We start from the raw sequence: 26,581 nt of genomic DNA, 5'->3' as shown, positions 1-26,581 counted from the left end.
TGCCCCCAGAATGCCACACAACCCCAAAGCATAATGGATCCACCTCCAATGTTTTCTTTTGCACACTTTAGAAGGTTAATTTTGTGTTGAGGTTGTTTGTTCTGGCAACTCCGCCGTGGAGGTCTTTGTTGCATTATTGTCCTGTGAACATTTTCTTCATCCTCTAGACTTTGCCTTGACTTCAGCTGTTCCATTTATCTTCCATTTTATAATAAGGTTTCTGACAGTGGAAATGGGCAGTTTGAAACATTGAGAGTTTTTGTAGCCTTCTCCTTCTTGAAAATGAACCATCTTCATTCTGAAATCCTTGGACGACTGTTTAGAGGAACTCATGGTTGTTAACATCAGACAGAACAGCTTGGATACTTTAGAAGGCATAGAGTTACATAGAGTTACTTCAGAATAAAAAGTTCAACCCTGGAATTATAATCACCTGACTCAATGAAGCCCTAGCGAGTAAATCGTCTTAATCATCTTTTAAAAAAGTAACAAAGAATAATCCAAAAGGGTTCCCAAACTTTTGCAGTGGGCCCTCTTACTTTTTATCATTTATGAACAGTAAAATGAAAATAAAAAGCAATCTTGCTTTCATATTTAACATTTTGTAACATTTACAGTTCAGGTTTGCTTCTGTTCACTAAGATATTAATTGTAAATGACCAGGGGCAGCCATGTTTTAACTCTATTTTGATATTTGTACCACAAACGCATTCAAATATTTTAGAAATGATCAATATAAGAATTGTGGACTTGCATTCAAACAGAAATAATCATGTGTTTTAATTTCACTCTTTAAAATTTTTTTAATGAAGTCATGCTGTGCAAAATAATTTCTAACTGCATTGCAAAGTTTTAAGATCCCATAAGATCATGGTATTCACTTTAACAACTTAACCATGTGTATTATTCCAGTAAAATATCCTAAAGGCCATTCCATCATCAATCCAACTGTCCTCATAGACTCAGGTCTCAGAATCAATTCTGTTTTTAAACATATTCCTTCACCATTATTACATTACATTATATTACAAAGCATTTAGCAGACACTCTTATCCAGAGTGATGTATAACGAAGTGCAGATCAAACACAGGAACAAGTGTGAAGAGGACCTGAGAGGATAGTGCCGTTCCGAGTCCTAGTGTAAGCATACAGATACAATCAGAACCCTTGTAGAATACATCAACTTACAAACTAACATACCACAGTTGGCAGCTAGAATACCCTGAGTACAACAATACAATATCTAATACAATACAACAATATCTATATATAACTATATAACTGTAAGTGCCATTATAATCTATGGCATATACAAGGCTAATCATGGTGGTGAGGTAGGGAGGGAAAGGTGTAGCCTGAAGAGATGAGTCTTCAGTCTGCGTTTGAAAGTGGTCAGAGACTCTGCTGTTCTGACATCCACAGGAAGGTCATTCCACCACCGTGGGGCCAGAACAGACAGCAGTCGTGAGCGTGAAGTGCAGGTGTGGCGAGGGGGAGGTGCCAGGTGTCCTGAAGTAACGGAACGGACGGGTCTTGCTCGTGTATATGTCTTGATAAGTGACTGAATATATACAAGGGCTGATCCCTTAACTGCCTGGGACCACACATGAAAAGTAGTTTCTCAACAGCCCCAACATGGTCATTCTCTTTGTGGGCAATGTTTTTCAGATTCAGATTCTGAGAAATTAATTATAAATCACTGCAACTTTTTTCTGACAGAAACAACACAGCATCATATGATCTAGATTAGATCCCTCTAAAAACTTTCAACAAAGAAAAAGCTTTTCCGGTCTGTATTTAGTGATAAAGCACTTTTGGTCATTAGTCTGCACTGGTGACAATGGTATGAATCTGATCAGGGATGGCGGGTGGTTCAAGCCCCAGTGTAGCCACAATAAGATCAGTGCAGCCTTTGAGCACAGCCCTTAACCCTGCATTGCTCTGTGGCGAATTGGCCCCTAAGCCACTTCGGATAAAGGCTTCAGCTAAACCACAAATTATATGGTTATATATATCCTTACACTACATTAGATTACAGTATCCAGGGCGACATACAATAAAGTGCCAATCAAACACAGGGACAAGTGCGTTGAGGACCCGAGAGGTAGCTACAGTTCCGAGTCCTAGAGCAATCACATTGATACAACCCTTGAAGAATACTTACCAACTAGAAGAACTTACCAACTAGCAGTGCGAACACCCACAATACATATCCTTCCGTAATGTTAGCCTGTGGAATCACCCCGGATTCAGCCTGTCCACTCTCAGAGATAAATGAGCTCACAATTCCAAAAAAAGAGACCATCAAAGTGTATTATTGTCAAGGGAATATTGTTTACAATACAGCCTTCATGGAGCAAAGAACAGGAACAGACAGGAATACAGTGAATATTGTATATATAATTTATGTGTATAAATATGTACATTCAACACCTCCCAAATAAATAAGAAAATCATAAATAAAATAAATAAAGATACAGATTATGGAAGATACATCAGACGAAATACTCTCTGTGAAAACCGCCTGTCCCTCAGTAAGAAAGACTTGGGGCAATAGGACATCTCAAGCTTGTTTTCCATTACACAACAGTACTTATTGATATAAGGTCTGTTTATACATTTACATGATTTCAGGAGTGTCTTCCACCTTCCAATCAAAGCCTACTTAATCAGAAAACCCAGCAGTTTAATTAGTGTATTTCTGTATAACTAAAATAACTGTACATTTCTGTACCATGATTGATAACACATTTACCCTTTTCAGCTGTTCACTGTGTTGAGTTCCATGGTGACAGCAGAAATATCACTCATGCTATTAAAACAACAGACATGTTGTGCCTCAGAGCCAACCACGTGGCTTTCATATTTGTGGCACTAATTCCCTCTCTCTACACATTATACATGCTTTTATCAGTTAGCAGGGTGATTACATTAATCTTTCTCAGTGCAGGGTGGTGGGATATTGTGGTGCCTATGTGCATACACCAGGGGCATGACTTCAGTTTCAAATGTGCTGGGGGACGCAGGGTTATCATGAGTGCAGGTGGGGGACTCTTTATATTAGGCTTCTTAAAGCCATCTGTAAAAGTACAGTGGACATGCCCCCCCCCCCCCCCCCAGTATTGGAACAGCAAGGCGAATACCTTTGTTTTTACAATCACTGAATACATTTGGGGTTAAGATTAAAAAGATGAACACAAGACAAGAGTTCAGAATTTCAGCATTTATTTCCCGGTATTCACACCTAGATGTGTTAAACCACTTAGAACATGGCACCTTTGGTATCAGACCACCCAATTTTTAGGTGAGCATTTAAATAAATTAAAGAAAATAACACTTAATATTTTTTAGCATATCCCTTGCTTGCAATAACTGCATCAAGCCTGCAACCCATTGACATCGGCAAACTGTTACATTCTTCTTTTGTGATGCTTTTCCAGGATTTTACTGGAGGATTTTTTTCATAATTTGGCAGACAGAATGTTTTTGTAGACTTCTGAATTCATCCCGCTGCTACCATGAGTTACGTCATCAATAAAGATTAGTGAGCCCACTCCAGAAGCAGCCATGCAAGCCCAAGCCCTGACACTTCCTCCACCATGCTTCACAAATGAGCTTGTATGTTTTGGATCATGAGCAGATCCCTTCTTACTCCACACTTTGGCTTTTCCATCACTTTGGTAGAGGTCGGTCTCATCAGTCCATAAATCTTTTTTTCATCACAGCTCTCAGAATGTTTGTCATCAACTGCTGTTGTTTTCCTTGGTTGATCTGATCGATGTCTGTTGCTCAGTACACCAGTGGTTTCTTTCTTTTTCTTGACATTCCAAATTGTTGTACAAGTTATCCCCAATGCTTATGCAATGACTTTGATCAATTTCCCCTCTTTTCTAATCTTCAAAATCGCTTGCTTTTCTCCCAAAGACAGCTCTCTGGTCTTCATGCTGGTTTATCTTTTCTAACACAAATGCAGTCTTCACAGGCAAAACCCAAGACTAAAACCAAGAGTAGACATTCAGAACTATTTCTTGTTTAAAGGTACAATAGGTCATTTCAGGCTTTGAACAGTCAGAGCAGCAACAAACACCTTCAAACCACAACACTGTTTATCCCTCCCCCTTCTCTGTGAATGAGCTGACGTTGACACACCATTGGCTGTGGCAATTAGAACCAATTTTCAACCAATGAGCTAGAATTATTATACAGTTGTACAATGTTTTGGTACAGTGTAGGGCGGTCAACTTTATATTTCGAAACCCGAGTTTAAGGACTATAAACACAAGCAGGGTGAGTCAACATGTCAGTGAGCCTTTTCAATGATAGGAAGGGATTTACAATGGTCTTGTCACAATGTTTTAACACAAAAATCTCACCTTTTGTACCTTTAACCAATCAATCTACCAGGACACATCTGGGCAACAAGAAACACCTGTCAGTCACATTTTCCAATACTTGTGCTCGCCTAAAAATGGGGTAGTCTGATACAAAAGGTGATATGTTCTAAGTCGTTTAACAAATCTAGATAAAAATACCAGGAAATAAAAGCAGAATTTTTCACCTCATGTACATCTTTTGATCTCAAACTCAAAATTGTCTTCAGTGTATAGCAAAAACAAATGAATTGATCTTGCTGTTCCAATACATTTGGAGGGGACTGTAAATGAGCTACATTCTGTACCTTATCCACGCTACGTAATACTGTATGATTCTTAACTGGCCTCCCAGGGGTGCTGACCGCTGGTCCTCCCAGTAGCTCAGCCGCCGAGCGCCCGTGATCAGAGTAGCGCATATTCAGGCTGGACACACACTCAACTGGGACGGAAAACACATCGCCACGCCTCCCCCTCACGGCCTCCCACTTCCCCCATCCTGGCCTGGTCTGCTGTTCCCGTTCCCCAAATGGAGGCCCATAAAAAAGAGCTTCTTAAACAGAATTAAAATGAAGAACCCATGTTAAAATCACAAACCACAAATAAATATCACAAAATGAACTAAAAACACACACATAAGTAACTACGTATATATATTTGTCAGCATATATAGAATCTATGACACAATTTCTGTTGCTTTGTCTGAGTACTCCAGGAAATTGGATTTGAAATGAAATAATGAATATGAGGTTAAAGTGCAGACTGTCAGCTTTAATTTGAGGGTATATACATCCATATTGGGCGCTCTGTGCCAGAATTACAGCCCTTTACACATCTTACACCATTTCAGGGTGTCATAACAGGTGTTTCTGATTTCATTAGCATGAAGACCAGAGCTGTGTCAATGAAAGTCAAGGAAGCCATTATGAGGTTAAGAAATAAGAAAAAACAGTCGGAAGCATAGGCCAAACAATAACCAAAATAGTTTGGAGCATCATTAAGAAACAACAGAAATTGTGACACTGTTCAATACTTAAGGACTGCACTGAATATACAGTATATATACTGACAAAATGTTACATTCTTTGAAGTCTAAAAAATGAAAGAAATTACAAATGAGACCAAAAGATGCAATTAAGATGTACGCATATCACATTAGAGAATGTTATCCTGCCTTGCAAACAAGTGAAAATAAATAACTGATAAATAACAAAAATAAAAAAATAAAAAACAGTGCTGGGGAAAGCAGTAGCAAGAGAAAGGGGGTGGATAAGGCGGAGTCCAGAATCAGAGATTTCTCCTTCCTGAAGCAGATGACGGTCATCAGAGAAATAATAGCATTGTTTGAGCAACAGTGGCTATATGGGAGGTAAGCGCTAATCGCTCCCGGTGCAATACTGGGCTTTTCATTCTACGTGAAGCTGAGCTGGTTATCTACAATAATTTACTAAGCTTTACAGTATGATACATTCCTACACCTGAAAGCTCCTGTCTCTCTACGATAGGATTTTGTGTTACAATCCCTGTGCTGTGTCTCTGGCCAAGCCTCCGTGTTCTCACTGCCACCCTGCCCTTCTGGTCAGAGAGGCAGCGATGTTCGGGTGTTCTACCTTAGAGCACCCATCCCTGGCATCAGGCCACATCTCTCTCCACTCCCCCTCTCCCTCTCTGTGCAGTGGGGCTCCTGCTCTGCCCAGTCTGTCTCTCCTTCCTCTGCAGCTCAGCGCAGTGACGTCATTGGGTCCCCATTCCCACCGGAATCCTCCCTGGGACTGAACACTAGCAGTGACTGATAGCGAGTGGCGTCCATCTTGTTTTGTCCACCCCTCCTTGTTTTGTCTCCCTTACCTATAGTACAGTAGAGTGCATGGTACCACTTGTTCTCTAAGCCCTAATCAATCCATTTGTGTGCAGGCAGGTTTGTCTTTTTTATTTCTTTTTTTTTTTAAATACACTAAAGTACATGCCTGTCGAGGCCTTCCCTAACCGACCCTCCTTGGTTTTCGAGTTCCCCGCCCTTCGCCCCTCGGAGTGCCGCGGCCCTCCTCAGTGCCTGCTGGTCTCGCCGGGGGCACTGTAGCCGTTGGCTGGAGGGGGCAGGGGGTCCTTGCAGAGGGTAGGGTGCGCGTGTCGGTTTCGGGAGGAGCCGGTAAAGAGGCGGAAGGCCCCCCGGCAGATGAGAGAGAACCAGTAGAGCTGGGGAGCCATGAGCAGGGCGGCCCCCAGGTTCCACAGCCAGGGCACGGAGAACGGAACCATGTAGAAGGGGATGGAGGCATACCTGGGACAGGCAGGGGAACACCGCTCAGTACCGATAAACATGCGCTTGTCCCTGGTGTAAAACCAGCTATGACCAGCTTCAAATTACCAGCCACCAGCTGTTTCAAAACATTGCTTGAGTTGGTCAAACCAAGTTGAGTGTGGAGCTGGTCTTAACTGGTCAACCAGCAACCAGCTGAACATAGCTTGAGCTGGTCAAACCTTTTTTTTAAAAATATAAATATATGTATTATTACATTGGTTCATTTCAGAAAGAGAGAGAGGAGGAGAAAACATTATGAAGCCTTTGAGAGGGGGTTAAAAGAAAACAGACTAGATATTAATTAAAGATAACAAAAACTGAAAACATTGGAGGAGAAAAAAAAAGAGTGTGGAAAGTGTGATTTGTGTGTGCAGAATTGTGTAGACATGCAGACACATAGAACAACAGACAGATAGACAGGCGGGTGAATAGACAGACAGACAGATAGACAGGCGGGTGAATGGACAGACAGACAGACAGATAGACAGGCGGGTGAATAGACAGACAGACAGATAGACAGGCGGGTGAATAGACAGACAGATAGACAGGCGGGTGAATAGACAGACAGACAGACAGACAGACAGATAGACAGGCAGGTGAATAGACAGACAGATAGACAGGCAGGTGAATAGACAGACAGACAGACAGATAGACAGGCGGGTGAATAGACAGACAGACAGATAGACAGGCGGGCGAATATTGTTGTATTCTAGCTGCCAACTGTGGTATGCTAGTTTGAAAGTTGATTGTACTCTTCAAGGGTTCTGAATTTCTGTATGTTTACACTAGGACTCGGAACTGTACTGTCCTCTCAGGTCCACTTTTGCACGTGTTCTTGTGTTTGATTTGCACTTTGTTGTACGTCGCTCTGGATAAGAGCGTCTGCTAAATGCCACGTAATGTAATGTAAATGTAATGAATAGACAGACAGATAGACAGGCGGGTGAATAGACAGACAGATGAACAGGTGGGTGAATAGACAGACAGATGAACAGGCTGGTGAATAGACAGACAGACAGATAGACAGGCGGGTGAATAGACAGACAGACAGATAGAAAGACAGACAGGACTGTTGACTGGGAGCCTTGACTGGGTAGCATGGAAAAGGGGAGAGAATAAAAAATAAATAAATAAATGAAATAAAGAGAGAAAAGAAAGATAAAAATATGAATAATACATTCCTAAATACAGAGTTGTTGAAATGACAGTGTTTTTGAAGCAGTTGTGGCGTTTTATAGAAGTATTGAGGAATGGTAGATTGGAGATGGAAATTTATTTAAATTCTGATTCTATTTCTATCCATGGGTTGTCCTGTTGGATGGGATGCATCCGGTTTGTGATGTATCATAGCTGGTTTGGCAAATAGTAGTGATAGAAGTTTGGGGCTTCCAGTTTTGAGTTTCTGAGTTTTGGGTTTCTGTTAGGTAGAAAGTTTGATCCGGGGCGTTTTATTTTTCTAGTAGAATTTGGTTGTGATGGAGTTTAATGAATTAAGCCATTTTGTGATGGGCTGGGTTGGAATCATTCCGAAGAGGTAGTTAATTTTTGGTAGAAAGTGGGAAGTTTGTCCAACGACTTAAATCATCTTCAATTGTGTTTATTAATGAAATGAAATTAAGGAGGAACAACTCTGACAGCTTGGTGGAAATATTTATACCCAGATATTTGATATTGCTAGTGGAGGTGAGGGGTGAGTTCTGAGATGTAGCATTCCAGTCGGCACTATTTATAGGTAAAATGGTTGATATTGTCCAATTTATAACATAGTCGGAGATTTGAGAGAATGAATTAATGAGACTGATGACCTCATGCAGGGAGTTTGATGGGTCTTGTAGGTAGAGCAATATGTCGTCTGCGTAAAGGCTGATTTTGTGATGTGTAGAGGGGGTATGGATTCCCTTTATGATATAATTTTGATGTATTGCAGCGGCTAGTGGTTCAATGAACAAGGTGAATAAAGCTGGTGAGAGTGGGTATCCTTGCCTGGTCCCTCTGTGCAGTGTGAAACTCTGTGATGTTAGTCTGTTAGTAGAAACTGTGGCCATTGGTGAATTATATAATATTTTTATCCAGTGAATAAACGATTCTCCAAAGCCAAATTTGTTGAGTGTTTTAAACAGGAATGGCCAATTTACTCTGTCAAATGCCTTTTCTGCATCTAGTGCAGCGATTATTGTTTTAGTTTTGTTTTGATTTGATATAGAATACTGTGCAAAAGTTTTACGCAGGTGTGAAAAAATGCTGTAAAATAAGAATACTTTCAAAAATAGAAATGTTAATAGTCTATTTTTATCAATTAACAAAATGCATGAACAGAATAAGTGAATTAACAGAAGAAAAATCTAAATCAAATCAATATTTGGTGTGACCACCCTTTGCCTCCAAAACAGCATCCATTCTTCTAGGTATACTTGCACAGTTTTTGATTGAACTCGGCAGCTAGGTTGTTCCAAACATCTTGGAGAACTAGCCACAGTTCTTCTGTGGATTTAGGCAGCCTCAAATGCTTCTGTCTCTTCGCGTAATCCCACACAGACTCGATGATGTTGAGATCAGGGCTCTGTGGGGGCCATACCATCACTTCCAGGACTCCTTGTTCTTCTTTATGCTGTAGATAGTTCTTAATGACATTGGCTGCATGTTTGGGATCGTTGTCCTGCTGCAGAATAAATTTGGGGCCAATCAGATGCCTCCCTGATGGTATTGCACGATGGATAAACATCTGCCTGTACTTCTCAGCATTGAGGAGACCATTCATTCTGACCAAATCCCCAACTCCATTTGCAGAAATGCAGCCCCAAACTTGCAAGGAACCTCCACCATGCTTCACTGAGGCCTGCAGACACTTATTCGTGTACCGCTCTCCAGCCCTTCGCCGAACAAACTGCCTTCTGCTACAGCCAAATATTTCAGATTTTGACTCATCAGCCCAGAGAACCTGCTGCCATTTTTCTGCACCCCAGTTCCTGTGTTTTCGTACATAGTTCAGTCACTTGGCCTTGTTTCCATGTCGGAGGTATGGCTTCTGACCAGACTTCTCCGCACAGTAGATGGGTGTACCTGGGTCTCACTGGTTTCTGCCAATTCTGAGCTGATGGCACTGTTGGACATCTTCCGTTTGTGAAGGGAAGTAAGCATGATGTGTCTTTCATCTGCTGCACTACAAGTTTCCTTGGCCGACCACTGCGTCTACGGTCCTCAACGTTGCCCGTTTCTTTGTGCTTCTTCAACAGAGCTTGGACAGAAGATCTAGAATCCCCTGTCTGCCTTGAAATTTCTGCCTGGGAGAGACCTTGCAGATGCAGTATAACTACCTTGTGTCTTGTTGCAGTGCTCAGTCTTGCCATGGTGTATGACTTCTGACATTAAACTGTCTTCAGCAACCTCACCTTGGAAGCAGAGTTTGGCTGTTCCTCACCCAGTTTTAACCCTCCTACACAGCTGTTTTTGTTTCAGTTAATGATTGTGTTTCAACCTACATATTAAATTGATAATCATTAGATCCTGTTTTGTCTAATTGGTTAATCACACACCTGACTATATGCCTACAAAATCCCTGACTTTGTACAAGTGTACCTAGAAGAATTGATGCGGGTTTGAAGGCAAATATTGATTTGATTTAGATTTTTCTTCTGTTCACTCACTTTGCATTTTGTTAACTGATGAAAATAAACTATAAACATTTCTATTTTTGAAAGCATTCTTACTTTACAGCATTTTTTCACACCTGCCTAAAACTTTTGCATCGTAATATATGAATTAAATTGAAAAGTCCATTTTTGTTTGAAAGGTGCCTTCTTTTAATAAATCCAGTTTGATCTGGATGGATTAGTGATGGGGTAACCATTTCAATTCGGGTGGCTAGTGCTTTACTGATAATTTTGAGATCGGTGTTGATGAGCGATAGGGGGCGGTAGCTGGAACATAGGGTTGGGTCTTTATCAGGCTTCAGTAATACTGAGAGGAGGGCTGTGTTCATGTGCGGTGGTATTTTTGAGTTTAGTTTGTCAACTGTCATTCTGAAGAAGAGCAGTGGGATTGTGTCCCAGAAGTGCTTAAAGAACTCAGCGGGGAAACCATCAGGTCTTGGTGCTTTATTATTGGGCATCTGGTTAAGTGCTTTATAGAATTCATCCAGTGTTAGGGGTGCATCTATTTCAATTGCTAGTTCTTAGTTAAGTCGTGGTAGGTCTACACGGTTCAGGCAGGAGTGGGTATCTACTACAGTTGGTCATGGTCCGAGGTGTATAATTTGCTGTAAAATTCCCGGAATGTATTATTAATCTCAGTAGGTGTAGTCATGGGTTCCCCTGCTGAGTACTTTATGACTGAGATGAGAGATTTTTCTTTATTTTGCTTGAGTTGGTTTGCCAGATATTTACTGGATGACCAAACTTTGTGCCTCTCAGTTCCCGTCCTTTGCTTTTCACCAATTCCTTTTGCTTGAACTGTTCGAACTTCGCAACAATGGAATGTTGTGTGTCTTTGCGTGTGCAAGTCCCCCGGCGGGTCCTACACAGGGGCGCTGGTTGAGGTGAGTTCCCCCCTCATCACTGTAAAAGTGCTTTGAGTGTGAGAAAAGCGCTACAGAAATGCCACTATCGATCTATCAGAGCAGTGTCAAGCCGGAACGCAGTGCACATGTCACGTTCCAGGTCTGTCATGCCTTGTTTTATGTTTAATCATTTGTCTTAGTCACGTATTGTCTTGTCATGTATTATGTTAGTCTAGGTTTGTCATGTTGTTTAGTTTATTTCTTGTTACGATTAATTGTCTTGTCATGTCTAGTTATGTTTTCGTTACCTTTATTTTACCTTGTTATGTTGAGTGGTTATCGTCTTAGTTTGTTTAGTGTTATGTTTTGATTTATGTTTATTGTTACGTAGATTGGTCATTGTTTAACATACACTTTTAAATGTCTTTCCGCACACCTTGCATTCCGGCTTTCTCTCTTTCCCTTTCTGTCACTCACACCCTAATTGTTTCTATTTCCCTTGCCTATTTACTAAATTTACTAACGCTAGATCAGGATTGGGTAATACTAACAAACTAATCATGTGTTCATGTTACCTTATGTTTCTTGTGCATGTCATTTACTAATTTACTAATGCTAGGGCAGGATAGGTTTATTACAAATTACTAATTACCTTGTTAACTTGTCATCCATCGCACCTGTTTTCCATTCCCTTGCTGCTCTCTAACTAATTGTCTACACCTGTCTACACCCGTATTTATAGCCCAGTCACACTTCTGTTCTTTGCAAAATTGTCTGCCTCTTGTCCGTCAAAGCAACTCTTGAGCATTATTTACTATTGATTCACGTTAAGATCCAAGCCTGTTTTTCGACCATCGTTTATTGATTTCTGTTTCGTTGATCATCGTCTGTTTTTGACCACGTCCTCGCCTACTGCTTTTGTACCTTTGTCTCGCTGCTTTGTTTACGGTTACGACTTCCACATCGCCCTGGACTACGACCCTGCCTGCCGCCCGCCTGTACTTCTGCCCCGCTGACAGCTCTCCTGCTACCGGACCTCCCTGCACGTCTACCGACTACGAGTTTGCCTCTTCCCTCGGCACTGTGTTTTCGGATTATTTATTGTTTTATTGGCTGGATCTACGTGTATGGACTTTGCTTGTTTTGACTACGCTCCTGGGATTCGTCCCGAATAAAGCCCTGATGGGACTTTATATTACCATTGTTTTGAGTCGTGCATTTTGGGTCCAACCCCCACGCACCCGTCTCAGCACACAGGTGCTGTTCGGTCTTCAGTACACACACACACACACACACGCACACACACACACGCACACACACCCACACACACGTGCACGCACACACACACCCACACACACGTGCACGCACACACACTCGCACACACACTGACTCTGCTGTCCTGACAGTTAGGGGGTGGGGGAGGTTGCTCATTCCAACCAGAAAAGTAACAGTGCAGTAGAACTGTCATGTATTGCACCCTTCACACTCACAAACTGAACTGTCAGCCACATAAAGTGAATTATACACACGTATGTATATATATATATATATATATATATATATATATATATATATATATATGTATATATATGTACACTCAGTGAGCACTACATTAGCTATTTATTACACTTATTTTTTAGACTAATACTGCTGTAGCCTATCCACTTAAGAGTTATAATGCGTTGTGTGTTCAGAGATGCTCTTTTGCATACCACCATTGAAATGTGTGGTTATTTGCATTACTGTCACCTTCCTGTCAGCTTGGACCAGTCTGTCCATTCTCCTCTGACATCTACCATTAACAAGGCGTGTCTGTCTGCTCACTGGATTTTTTATTTTTTTTTCTCCATTATTTGCAAACTCTAGTGACTGGTGTGCGTGACAATCCCAGGAGATCAGCCGTTTCTGAGATACTCAAACCACCCTGTCTGCCACCAACAATTCCATGGTCAGTCACTTTGGTCACATTTATTCCCCATTCTGATGGTTGAACATTAACTGAAGTTCCTGACCCGTATCTACATGATTGTATGCATTGCACTGCTGCCACACAAATGGCTGATTAGATAATCGCATGAATAAGTAGGTGTAATAAGTAAAAATGTTCCAAATAAAGTGCTCAGTGAGTGTATATACCTGTATGCTATATGCGGATATAATTCACATCCATACAAAGGTACAATTAGAAATGGCAATATAACAAAACAAAAAACCCCCATAAACACTGTCACAGGGCGTGAGAAAGCCCAGATCCCATGATCTTGACTAAACATTACCGTACATGTAGAGGGAGAGCTTAGTGGAGACTGCACACAGTCACGGTATTGTACACACTCTTTCACCGAAAACATCAGATGACTTCTGTAGTCCTGTGTGTAAATGACAATCTGGATACAGTGCAATCTATCAGCACAGTCTTTGAGTCTTTCTCTCTCAACCCCGAGGACTCTTTAAAAGGACATTTTAAACAACCCTACGTAAAGACAACATATTTTGCAGGAATACAACTAAATATGGACTAACTGGACTTAATTTAATAAGAATTTAACAGTTTACATAGTTAACATAATAATGGATTACAAGATTTGGTGAAAATGCCATTCAGAATGGCAATTTAAATGCACTGGTAACTGTCAAATAGAGCTGGGGTCAGTGCAGTCATTTAAGGAAAAGCGGTCAAGCAGGGCAATCGCATTAGAGGGCATAAACTTATATGGGATGCTCTGTCACCACCCAGCTGCTGCCTGACCTGCTGTTCATTCAGTCAGCACGGGCGCTGTGCCCCTGCCCAGCACTTCTGTGGTGGCAGCTGTCAGCGCCATCTGGTGGACATTGGTTTTCTTGTTTGTGCCACTGAATATTCTCATGACTCGGGTGGGTCTATCACGGAGATATCCTGATGAGCGATTAGGCCTACTATTTCCACCATTTCATTTTACGAGTGTTAACCTTTGATTGTAAGTGCCACTGGGTGCAGGAAGACCAAATATGGGCAGAAGACTTCTGGCCACATTTACTAAGGAAATCACAACACAAAAACGTTTGCTGTATGGCGACTCTTGTGCAGTCACAGATATCGACACATTAAAGACCGAAGGCAGTTCCTAATTACACAGTCAAATAAATTAAATGTCCTCATTCGTAATTTCATAGCCAGAAATAATACGGCATGTTTAGCCTACACGTCCAGATTACAAGGCACAAATACATGTATACGGAGCAACGTAGCAATGTAACTGCAAATAAAGAAAACTTTTTACAGATAAACAAAATATGGGAAATGATCAACGATGAATAGCTACAGCTCCTTGCTGATAGCTTAGCTTCGATGTCTTCTGACTGTAACGGCACTCACAGGTAATTGTACATCATCTTTGATCTTTCTGGAGCTGATGAATGGCTGAATCTTTGCCATTCTGATTATTCTTAAATCTGTTTTAACAGTAGTTGCTCATTTTCTTCCATTTGTTTCGGGTTTTTGTTGCCATTTTCAAGTATTTCAGATCATTTTAGCTGAGCATCCTATAATTTTCTGCACTTCTTTATATATTTTCCCCTCTCCAATCACCTTTTTAATCAAATGACGTTGTTCCTCCGAACAATGTTTGAAACAGCCCATTTTACTACAGAAGGAAATATATCTTATCACAATGTGTGAAACATTTGCTTCCCTTTTTCCTTAATAAAGGACAATTAATGACACCTGTTTTTCACAGAATAAATGAATTCTCTAATTAAACTCCACACTGCTATTATTTTGAACACGCCCCTTTCAATGAATGAATAAATTACTCAGAACAAGCAGTGTGCATGGCATGACAGTTGGGTCTGTTGTTTTTCGATTACACTACTACATCTACAAGTATTTGCCATGCAAAAATATCACTACAACTAATAACAGTGGTTCATCATGTTACTGATGTTGTACTGCTATTTTCTTGAACACAACTGTAAATCTGTCCCTGATAGTGCCAGGTGTGGGTGTTACCCTGCTACACAGCACACAGAGTTCCTTCAGTGATGATTGGCTGATAGCACTGACATGTTAAATGGGGTTGGTTCAGGACAGCAATTTATAAATGAACAGACAGACCAGTATTGATGAGCGCAAGTTAAGATACATCGATAGACAGATAGATCATTGCATTTATGTAGCGCTTTTCTAGACACTCAGGGGGAAACTTGCCTCAACCACCACCAATGTGTAGCACCCACCTGGGTGATGCATGGCTGCTGTTTTTGCACCAAAACGCTCACCACACACCAGCTGAGGTGGAAGGGGGAAGAACAATGTTTTTCCCCAATTGAATCAGGGGATGATGAGGTGGCAGGTTGAAAGACCAGGGTTGGGAATTTAGGCAGAACACCTGAACAGCGTCTCCTATAGCACAGTGTCCCCATCAGTGCACTGGAGGTTCGGAGGAAAGACAGACAGACAGACAGACAGACAGACACACTGTGCCTGATATAGGCAGACAGACAGACAGACACACTGTGCCTGCTATAGGCAGACAGACAGACAGACAGACACACGGTACCTGCTGTAGGCAGACAGACAGACACACTGTACCTGCTATAGGCAGACAGACAGACAGATAGACGGACACACAAGTACCTGCTATAGGCAGACAGACAGACAGACAGACAGACACACGGTACCTGCTGTAGGCAGACAGACAGACACACTACCTGCTATAGGCAGACAGACGGACACACAGTACCTGCTATAGGCAGACAGACGGACACACAGTACCTGCTATAGGCAGACAGACAGACAGACAGACAGACAGACACACGGTACCTGCTGTAGGCGTAGTAGAGATAGGGGAAGAGCACGACTCGACAGATAAAAAAGGTGACCAGCATGAGACCGCCATTGACCTTGTGTAGGAGAGTGTGCTGCTGCTTGTACTGAGAGAGAGAACAGGAGAGGGGGAGAGAGAGAGAGAGAGAGAGAGAACAGGAGAGAGAACGGGAGAGAGAGAGAGAGAATGGGATAGGGAGAGAGAGAGAAAGAGAGAACAGGAGAGGGGGAGAGGGGGAGAGAGAGAGAGAGAGAGAACAGGAGAGAGAACGGGAGAGAGAGAGAGAGAATGGGATAGGGAGAGAGAGAGAAAGAGATAACAGGAGAGAGAGGGGGAGAGGGAGAGAGAGAGAAAGAGAGAACAGGAGAGAGAAGGGAGAGGGAGAGAGAGGAAAAAGAGTGTAAGAGTGGAGTGTCACTCTGGAGTCCTTGGCTCAGCTGTTCCGGCACCCCGCTGCTGAGTGTGACCCCTCTCCTGCCCGTCCCGCAGGCCCCTGCATGTCCACTCGCCCCAGGGCGAGGAGAGAACACCTTCATTGTCACCCAGATATACACTGGGGCCTCCTCCACCAACCCCCCGTCCCTGTACCTGTCTCTGGCCCCGCCAGACAGGTGGAGAGTGGGGAGGTTGGAGCACATATTTACTACTACTGCTGAAAAACTGATCCATTCACCGCTTGATAACACAATATACATCAGAAATTGTTTGCTAATCCTAATTTAGCTTCAGTGCTAATCTCGATTTAGCATCAGCGCTCTTTCTTAATTTTAATTTAGAATCTGTGATGTCCGTTATTCTCGATTTAGCATAAGTGCTGTTTGATCATATCAATTTAGCATTAGTGCTATATAATGCCATCAACAGAAAGTAAATATGGCAAGACCATCTCATAAAGACAAGCAATCCTCTGTCAAACATTCAAATTGTCTTGTAGTAGACCTCTAATGTTGGTCAGAATTGTCCTGTAACTGGACCACAACGATCACCAAGTGGGTTCGATTTTCTGAAACTGAAAGGGCCTCTTGTGACTATAAACTGGAAGAAAAGCAAAGCATGATTTTTCAACACAGATTTAAAAAATCAATGTCAAACATGCATTACTGCTGTCTTTGCAGCGACTGATTACTGCAGGATGCAGCTTGAGTGGGTGTGTGATTGTCTAGCACTAAATCAAGGGGCTTGTTATTGATACAATGGCTGAGCTTTACTGTCGTACACACAGAACTGGTGCTCAGCTTTGCATTAAGGCCAGAAGAGAGTGATTACCTGGATGAGGATTTTCCCCAGACAGACAGACGGAGTGCTGAGTTCAGCCAGGAACATCACACCTTGGAAATAATCTCCTTTTCCCTGCCGCCAAAACTGCGTCAGAGAGGAATTAGTGCAGTTAGGACAGTGTGTAGACAGTGACACAGTGCAGTTAGGACAGTGTGTACACAGTGACACAGCACAGTTAGGACAGTGTGTACACAGTGACACAGCAGTTAGGACAGTGTGTACACAGTGACACAGCGCAGTTAGGACAGTGTGTACACAGTGACACAGCGCAGTTAGGACAGTGTGTACACAGTGACACAGCGCAGTTAGGACAGTGTGTACACAGTGACACAGCGCAGTTAGGACAGTGTGTACACAGTGACTGCACACCCCAAACAGCTAAACACTCATCATACTTATCACACAAGGAGGCTGACTGACTTTCCTCCACATTAAACATGTAAACATACATGCACACCTACACACACATATGCATGGATGTGCACACACACACACACACATACACGTATATATATATATAGTATGCATGCATACACACGCACATATGCATGCACACATACACACACGCACAAATTGTTCCCCCGCCTCTCTGTAGCATATGAAACTCATGCTGAAGCTTGTTTTCCAAATTGTCACGAACAGCGGCAGTTTCCATGGAGACACGGAAGCAGATGGTGAAGGGCGTGACAGGGCACAGTGGGCAGGGAGGGGCGCACCCCCCCTAACGGCCATGTGACAGGAGGGTACGGCTGTGTGTGTCCCTAACGGCCATGTGACAGGAGGGTACGGCTGTGTGTGTCCCTAACGGCCATGTGACAGGAGGGTACGGCTATGTGACAGGAGGGTACGGCTATGTGTGTCCCTAACGGCCGTGTGACAGGAGGGTACGGCTATGTGTGTCCCTAACGGCCGTGTGACAGGAGGGTACGGCTGTGTGACAGAAGGGTACGGCTATGTGTGTCCCTAACGGCCGTGTGACAGGAGGGTACGGCTGGGTGACAGGAGGGTGAGGCTATGTGTGTCTCTGTGGAAGGGTTCACCAACATTAGGGCACAGTACACCCCATAAGTACGTCCCGTAACACACAACCTCCCATCTCCTTTCCACCACACACATACACACGTGTACGTTCTACTGCAAGAGCACACACACATACACATGTGTACGCTCTACTGCAAGAGCACACACACACACACACACAACACAAACTATACACACACTAGCAAGTCCAGTTATCGCAATTCCAAGGTGATCGTTACCACGGAGACAGGGAAGCAGACTGTGACCATGACAACATGGTGCAGGACCATGAGGAATTCCCGCCGCAGGTAGCTGGACAGCACTGCGCCCACAGCCTTGGGGCCGCTGTCCATCTCGTGACCTTTGACCCAAAGCTTGTACCAGTAGCACATGAACATGGCGTAGATGTCGTATACAAAGTACGGCACAGCAAAAAGGATGTAGGAGCTGGTCAGCCAGTGCCTGATGGAGAGACAGAGGCAGGACATGATGTCATGAGCATCCACACAGGATATGATGTCATAAGTACCTCCACAAAGATCAACAGAACATTAACAGGGATGAATTCCAGTGCAATTCTGCACTTGCTCAATTAGTGTCCAAATTCTAAAGTTTATTTTCCTATTGTACTGCACTGTGACAAAATATAACAATTTTAAAACCCCACTTCCGAACATGTAGGTCTCATAATGTCTGTACAATAAAGAGCTAAACCACTAAAAAAGTGCCCTCAGAATAGGTCCCCAATACATTCACACAAACCAGCGCACCAAGCCCTGGCCCTGGCCAAGCCTTTTTGTTCCTGAGGCCAATGTCAAATTCAGTAATAAGCCAACGCAATACATTAGTGTATTAATGGAGTATGTGGAGGCTTCCATAAGGCTTGCTATATTCGCATTAGACAACCAAGTCCAATTTGTTATGTGAGATCATGTCATTGATGACAAACCTTCTGTTAGACAAGAGAGCTAACAGATTAGCACATCTGAATCTGAGCTGGCGCAGGTATTGCAGTGGTGACAGGGAAAATAATCTGGTTGTCCACATTTACATGATGAGAAGCTCTAATAGCGAAACCTCTTGGTCCAGTGTGGCGGCCTAATATGACAGGAACGGGGACCAGGTCCGAGTGGAAACCAGGAATCAAAGCAGGACCTCCTGGCCCATAGAAGGAGCCAGTGAAAATCACATATTTTCTCAGCCTGCGAGAGATATTCCTGAGAAGGGAGAGAGGAGGGACTCGGGAGAGGAGGGGGACTCGGGAGAGGAGGGGAACGGGTCCGAAGAGAGGGCATATTGTAGGAGGAGACGGGCGGGGGAACGTCTGCTCTATTTCAGTGAAGGCCATCTGCCCTGAAAAGGTCTCTGCGCTCCCAGAACAGATTCAAATCGTCATCACAGTTCAGCCGGAGATCAGCACATGCAGATGAGAGCCGGGTGAGCAGTCTGCTGAAATGGCCTGTCTCCCGGCCGAGTGCGGGGACCGGACCCCATATGTGCGGGGGCTTCGCTCGGAGAGCTCAGTGGGGATCTAAAGTCTCAGACTGTTGTTTGGGAATGTCACTTGCCCATACAACGACACTGTCAGTGGTTGGGTGTTTTAATCCATTTTTTTCAGCTGTGTTAATTGTGGCACCAGGTAAGCCGTGTGTAATTGTCATCTCTGTCTGCCAACCTGTGCCAAACACACTGTCTGCCAACCTGTACCAAACACACTGTCTGCCAACCTGTACCAAACACACTGTCTGCCAACCTGTACCAAACACACTGTCTGCCAACATGTACCAAACACACTGTCTACCAACCTGTACCAAACACACTGTCTGCCAACCTGTACCAAACACACTAACCTGTACCAAACACACTATCTGCCAACCTGTACCAAACACAGTCTGCCAACCTGTACCAAACACAGTCTGCCAACCTGTACCAAACACACTGTCTGCCAACCTGTACCAAACACACTGTCCGCCGACCTGTACCAAACACACCAACCTGTACCAAACACACTGTCCGCCGACCTGTACCAAACACACTGTCCACCAACCTGTACCAAACACACCAACCTGTACCAAACACACTGTCTGCCAACCTGTACCAAACACACCAACCTGTACCAAACACACTGTCCGCCGACCTGTACCAAACACACTAACCTGTACCAAACAAACTGTCCACCAACCTGTACCAAACACACTGTCCACCAACCTGTACCAAAGACACTGTCTGCCAACCTGTACCAAACACACTAACCTGTACGAAACACACTGTCCGCCAACCTGTACCAAACAGACTGTCCACCAACCTGTACCAAACACACTGTCCGCCAACCTGTACCAAACACACTAACCTGTACGAAACACACTGTCCGCCAACCTGTACCAAACACACTGTCCGCCGACCTGTACCAAACACACTGTCCACCAACCTGTACCAAACACACCAACCTGTACCAAACACACTGTCTGCCAACCTGTACCAAACACACCAACCTGTACCAAACACACTGTCCGCCGACCTGTACCAAACACACTAACCTGTACCAAACAAACTGTCCACCAACCTGTACCAAACACACTGTCCACCAACCTGTACCAAAGACACTGTCTGCCAACCTGTACCAAACACACTAACCTGTACGAAACACACTGTCCGCCAACCTGTACCAAACAGACTGTCCACCAACCTGTACCAAACACACTGTCCGCCAACCTGTACCAAACACACTAACCTGTACCAAACAGACTGTCCACCAACCTGTACCAAACACACTGTCCGCCAACCTGTACCAAACACACTAACCTGTACCAAACACACTGTCTGCCAACCTGTACCAAACACACCAACCTGTACCAAACAGACTGTCCACCAACCTGTACCAAACACACTGTCCGCCAACCTGTACCAAACACACTAACCTGTACCAAACACACTGTCTGCCAACCTGTACCAAACACACCAACCTATACCAAACACTCTGTCCACCAACCTGTACCAAACACACTAACCTGTACCAAACACACTGTTTGTCAACTTGTACCAAACACACTGTCTGCCAACATGTGCCAAACACACTGTCCACCAACCTGCACCAAACACACTGTCTGCCAACCTGTACCAAACACACTAACCTGTACCAAACACACTTTCCCCAACCTGCTGGACAAACTCAAATTGCGATTAGACCACAAACGTCTACAGCTGCCATGATGAGTCACACGCCTCCCATAGAAAGCAGCCTTCATAGAAATGTGCTTGTACTTACTGGTCCTCTACAATGTCTTTGCATGAAGTTGCAATGATATAACCGGCTGAAGACGCCATGACGGCCTGGATGGAAGAGACCAGTCTGAGGACAGGAAAGGGTGGGGTGGTTATTCAAATAGAGTCAAAGCAGCACAGAGTAACACAGCAAAAGTGTGGCTGTTTTGTTTGTAATTTCACTGAATTTGCATGCATCGTCCATCCCCCCCCACCCCCCATCGCTCCCAGCTGGAGTCCGTGGTCTGGCTGTGCAAACTGCATTAACATTTCCCTCCCTGGCCTTGGGACTTTCAGCTCCAAAAAGCCGGGGTGTCTGGTGTACACCAGGGTCATTAAAGGCTCCATCTTGCCTTTGTGCCTAGACCTTTTTAACTGACATTTGACCTGGATAATCCATGGTAAATGTTTTGTTATTTGTGTGCAACCTTTGTCTGTTTTGTTTTATGCTCTCCCTTGGCCTGGTCATTTGATTTTTAATCTCAATGGAACATTTACCTGGTTAGATAAAGGTAAATAAATAACCCCGCCCCCTTTACCTGGCAGAGACGATGACAGCATCGCCCTCGCTCCATCTCAGTCCCGGGATGCGTCTGAGGCATCTTTTCGACAGCAGGAAGAGCCCTGGGAAAAAGACGGCTCCGGCAGCTAACAGGGCCAGCATGGTCCCGCAGAGAGCGGCTCTCTCGTAGGCAGGTTCCGGTCTGCTCCGCAGGTGCGAGGATCCCTCTCTCAGCGACGGCACCCTGACAACACTAATGTACAAACTACACTGCACTGCATCGCACTGACTCTGCCACTAGAATTGACTAAAATGTGTCCTGTTCAAAAACCCATTGAACTTTTCAATGGACTGACTCCGGCCAATAATAAATGGGGGATAATTTATTTCCTGTAAATGTTTTTCTCTTTGAGGTGCACTGGGATGCGTCCCTCAGGGGTTTATTCAATTCATTAAAGATTTTGGCAGATTTTGGCAAATTATTCTCAGAACATGATTTCAGACGCTGGACATTTAAAATATATTTTGTAAGTATTTTGAAAACTATTTGTTTAAATTATGTCTTCCCAAATGTCTTCCCCCTCTCTCCACCTGTGCCCTGAGAACTAATCCTTATTAATATCAAATATTTCCTTTCAGTCTACAAACAGAAAATGAAAAATGCACAACAAATAGATGGGGATGAAACAAGAAAACAAAATATGCAGAAGTTAGACTAAATATTCTCCATGGTATTCTTCAACATGCCTCTGCTAAAAACTGAAATGATGTAGCATCTTTAGTGTATAAAAATCTAAATAAGTAGACAGATGTGAAATATACTGTAAATACAAAACAAATTCTCAGGTCTGTTGGCTCAAACCGGCAGATACAATGCAGTGATGGACACATGGAGCTCCCCCAGGCACAGAGCAGGGCTACTGCGAGCTGTCAATCATGGACTTGACCCAAGACTCATTCCAATCGCTTATTTTTCTCTTTCTTCCTGTCCTCGCTCCCGACCCGAAAATCGATCGAGGTCCGCCAACTGTAAGGGCATTCCAACCCCCTAAATGTTCCTTCTATGAGTTGGGAAGTCAGGAACTCACTTCATGAGGAAACAGGAGCACATCCTTTGCGGAGGTATTTTTTCACACAAATGTGAGGTATAAATGATCGTTCTGTGGGTCCACCTCTCCCCATCTGCCACGCAACTGCCACGACTGTTACTGACGTGGCTTCAAACTGATGTCTGAAAAAGCAAGGACATTCCATTTGCCTCATTCATGTTTTCTTGATTACCCCATATTTACTTATTTTTCTCACTTTGTTCTCTTATCTTTCTAGCCTCTCACGATGGGTGCAGCTAGGAGCAGGAAAAATAAAAAAAGAGGTGAAAATAGGCGATGGGAAGAGCCATTTCTCTGTAGTACACGGATAGCCCAGTTAAGCAGCCATTTTGTGCTTCAGGAGGCCTTCATTAGAGTAAAGCAGTGGGAACAAATCTCCATCCCGGGGACCCTCCGTGCTTACTGTTCATTTTTCTTGACTAAGTGCTTTTCATGTGTAGGCGGATTATTTATGATCTTCAGTGACATTATGTCAGTTTGATGATCTTGTTGCGCTTATCATGCAATATGAATTACATAAAATTAATATAGCTTAATTGTGTTAAGGTAAAGGAACTATTTGATTAATATTGCAACTCTGGCTGCAACAATAACCAGCATACATAAGAGGCCCCCAGAACTGAGGCAGGGAACCACTACCAACATAATGGATACTGAAAGAATATACAGTCAGGTCCAGAATTATTGGCACCCTTGATGAATATGCACAAAAAAAGTGCCATAAACTAAAAAATTGAGACAGACGTTATTTTCCAACATGTGTAAAGTACTGTGGTTTATTAATGATCCAATGGAATCAATCAAAGTTTTACATTTTTCAAAAATATAGAAATATTTCCCCAAAAACAGGTTTCTGAATTATTGGCACTCCCAGATTAATACGTATAACACAGCCTTTCAATAGGATTTAAATCTGGAGACTGAAATGGCTATTGCAGAACATGGATGTTGTTTTCACTTAACCATTTCTGTGTGGATTTTGATGTGTGTTTGGAGTCATTGTCCTGCTGGACAATCCATCTACGATGAAGACTCAGCTTCCTGGCAGACCACCAGATTTTCTGCAGGTGCTTTGTTCAATTAATTGTGTCAATTATCTTAAATAGTGCCCCTGGACCAGTGGCAGAAAAACATCTCCTAAACATCAATTACCCGCCTCCATATTTGACAGTAGGTATGAGGTGCTTCTCCTTGTATGCAATCCTCTTTTTCTGCCAAACATTTTGATGGTGTGTATGGCCAAAATGTTCAATTTTGGTTTTATCTGACCACGGCACTCTTCCAGTCAAAATTCGAATTAGGTTTGGCAAATTCCAAATGCTTGGTTTTGTTTATTGTGCTCAGTAAAGACTTTCATTGTACTGTCCTTTCGAAGAGTTTGTTGGGATGAAGGTGGAGTCTTTTTGAGACTTAGTGACCCCAAGATGCAAGCAATCTCTGCCACCTCTGCCACCTCTCCCACCTTTCTTTAACCGTGATCTTTGGGCTCTTCATGGCCTCCCTCACCATCTTTCTCACCATCCATGGGGACAATGTGCATTTATGCCCTCTTCCTGGCAAGTTTTTTTATCATTGCATTTACAGTGCTAAGTGGTATGTTTAACCGTTTATGTATGTTTTTTTAGCCATTACCTGACTTGCGAAGGTCAACTACTGTCTCTTCTGAATTGACAGTTCTTTGGCTTTATTCATGCTGATGAATGACAAAGGTATGCTACCTCATTTTTATACTCTAGTGAAACAGGAAGTGATGGAATGACACAATATAGTTCCTTCAGATCGACTAAATTAAGCAAAATGTAACAAATATTTGCCAATGTAACTTTGTCTGATTTTATTGAGAATAATTGTTAAAAGTGCCAATCATTTTGCCATGGTTTCAGAAAACAAATGGGAAAACAAGAATAAATGTATATGTAATATAATTACATTATTAATTCTAATTAATAATGTTTGAACATAAAATATTGATCATTATATGTGTTGTTTATGATATGATATGTCAATTGTGCCAATAATTCTGGAGCTGACTGTATATTTAGAAACAAAAACGCTCCATCTAAAAGTTTGAGGTGTCAATCTTTCTTTTTATGCACAAAAATATAAAAAGGATGGGGGGTCTAACCAAAACAGATCTGACATTAGCAACAAGGAGATTTAAAAGGATTAACGGGATAGCTGGAGGTGGTTGGGGGGGGGGAGGGGGCTGAGAGAACAAGAGACAGGGTGGGGTGACAGGGTAACTGATACGGGAAAGACGGGGGATGAAGCAGAGAGACAACAAAAGAATACACAAAATACAGACAGAAATATTGTTTTGTTGTGCCATGAGCGCTGGTTGCAGATTAAATTATCCAGTTTCTGCGTAATGTATAACATAGCAACAACAGTCAAACAGGTCTATAGACAAGCACGTGTTATTTTTGAAATATTTACCTGCCATGGTCATGTTAACGCCCGCTCAGAAAGTGTGCATGTGAGTGTTGTGATTTACGCAATAGCGTATGTAGGTACGGCTGCCCCTCCAACCCAGACCATACATTTAAACAGACTTTTAAACATGCAACAGTAAAAACAGCTCATCGATTCGATTTTAATTTAGCAACCAGCAAATCTCCCTAATGTTACCCCGCCATGTCGCCGACTCGTCAACAGGGTTTTTCCTAGTCCAGTTGACGTACGTAGCCTATTGCTACCTACATATGGAACATTGCCTACTAGTCAGCGCCGTATTCGTGCTCCACCATCGAGCCTACTATTGCTATGTAAAATACGCAATGCGCTATCTAACTTGACACCGACGGAAATATTATTGCAATGCTGGTGCAACACAATAATCTATCCGCATTTTAACCCACAATAATCGTATAATACCAGAAGCTACTTAAGAACTATTACGAACACTGCTGATATGGTGGACCTCTTGTGAAAATGTTCACTAAAATCTGTGAAGTCTCTCAAAATTCAGTGCTCATCTACCCAAGGTTATCCATCCATTAAGCAAGCAAAATAGGATATTTAAAATAGATGGCAAGTTGATTATCGCTGTTTTAGCTGTAGCCAACTAGTTAATATTCCTTTATTGTTTAACGCGCGCCTGTTGTCGATTTAATTATTACAAGCGTAGTAAAAGCAGTATGCTATCAGACTGAAATTAAGGAGTGCTGTTGACTGTATGCATCTTTCGACTTTACTAGTAAGCAATGAAGAAAATAAAAAATTATGCGCGACAGACAGCTAACGTTAGGCTATACCGTTAGTTAACAGCCGGTCCAGCGCACGATTATGGGATCAGGCCCGTTCGTCTCCGTTATGCCATTCTCAACCTTATGATGTTTCATAATGAATTCTTAAATAACGTTAGTGATCATGAGTAATTATGCCTATTACACCACCAGGGCGGATTAAATACCTGATGAAGAATTAAAGTGGTGTGGAG

General features: G+C 42.9%; 1 protein-coding gene across 1 annotated transcript; it reads right to left on the bottom strand.

The window, feature by feature from the left end:
- Positions 1–2,655: 2,655 nt before the first annotated feature.
- Positions 2,656–26,581, bottom strand: LOC133115427 (ceramide synthase-like). Its single transcript, XM_061225335.1, has 7 exons — positions 26,555–26,581; positions 22,071–22,673; positions 21,536–21,619; positions 18,510–18,732; positions 17,239–17,334; positions 15,969–16,078; positions 2,656–6,651 (listed from the first exon to the last, which is right to left on the bottom strand). The coding sequence occupies exons 2-7, from the start codon at positions 22,193–22,195 to the stop codon at positions 6,417–6,419; spliced, it is 873 nt and encodes a 290-aa protein (XP_061081319.1). The 5' UTR covers positions 22,196–22,673; positions 26,555–26,581; the 3' UTR covers positions 2,656–6,416.

Source organism: Conger conger, chromosome 16 (genome assembly GCF_963514075.1).
Source record: "Conger conger chromosome 16, fConCon1.1, whole genome shotgun sequence".
In the NCBI taxonomy this organism is placed as follows: domain Eukaryota; kingdom Metazoa; phylum Chordata; class Actinopteri; order Anguilliformes; family Congridae; genus Conger; species Conger conger.
The sequence above is the reverse complement of the archived record's forward strand: the minus strand, read 5'-3'. Positions and strand labels throughout refer to the sequence as shown.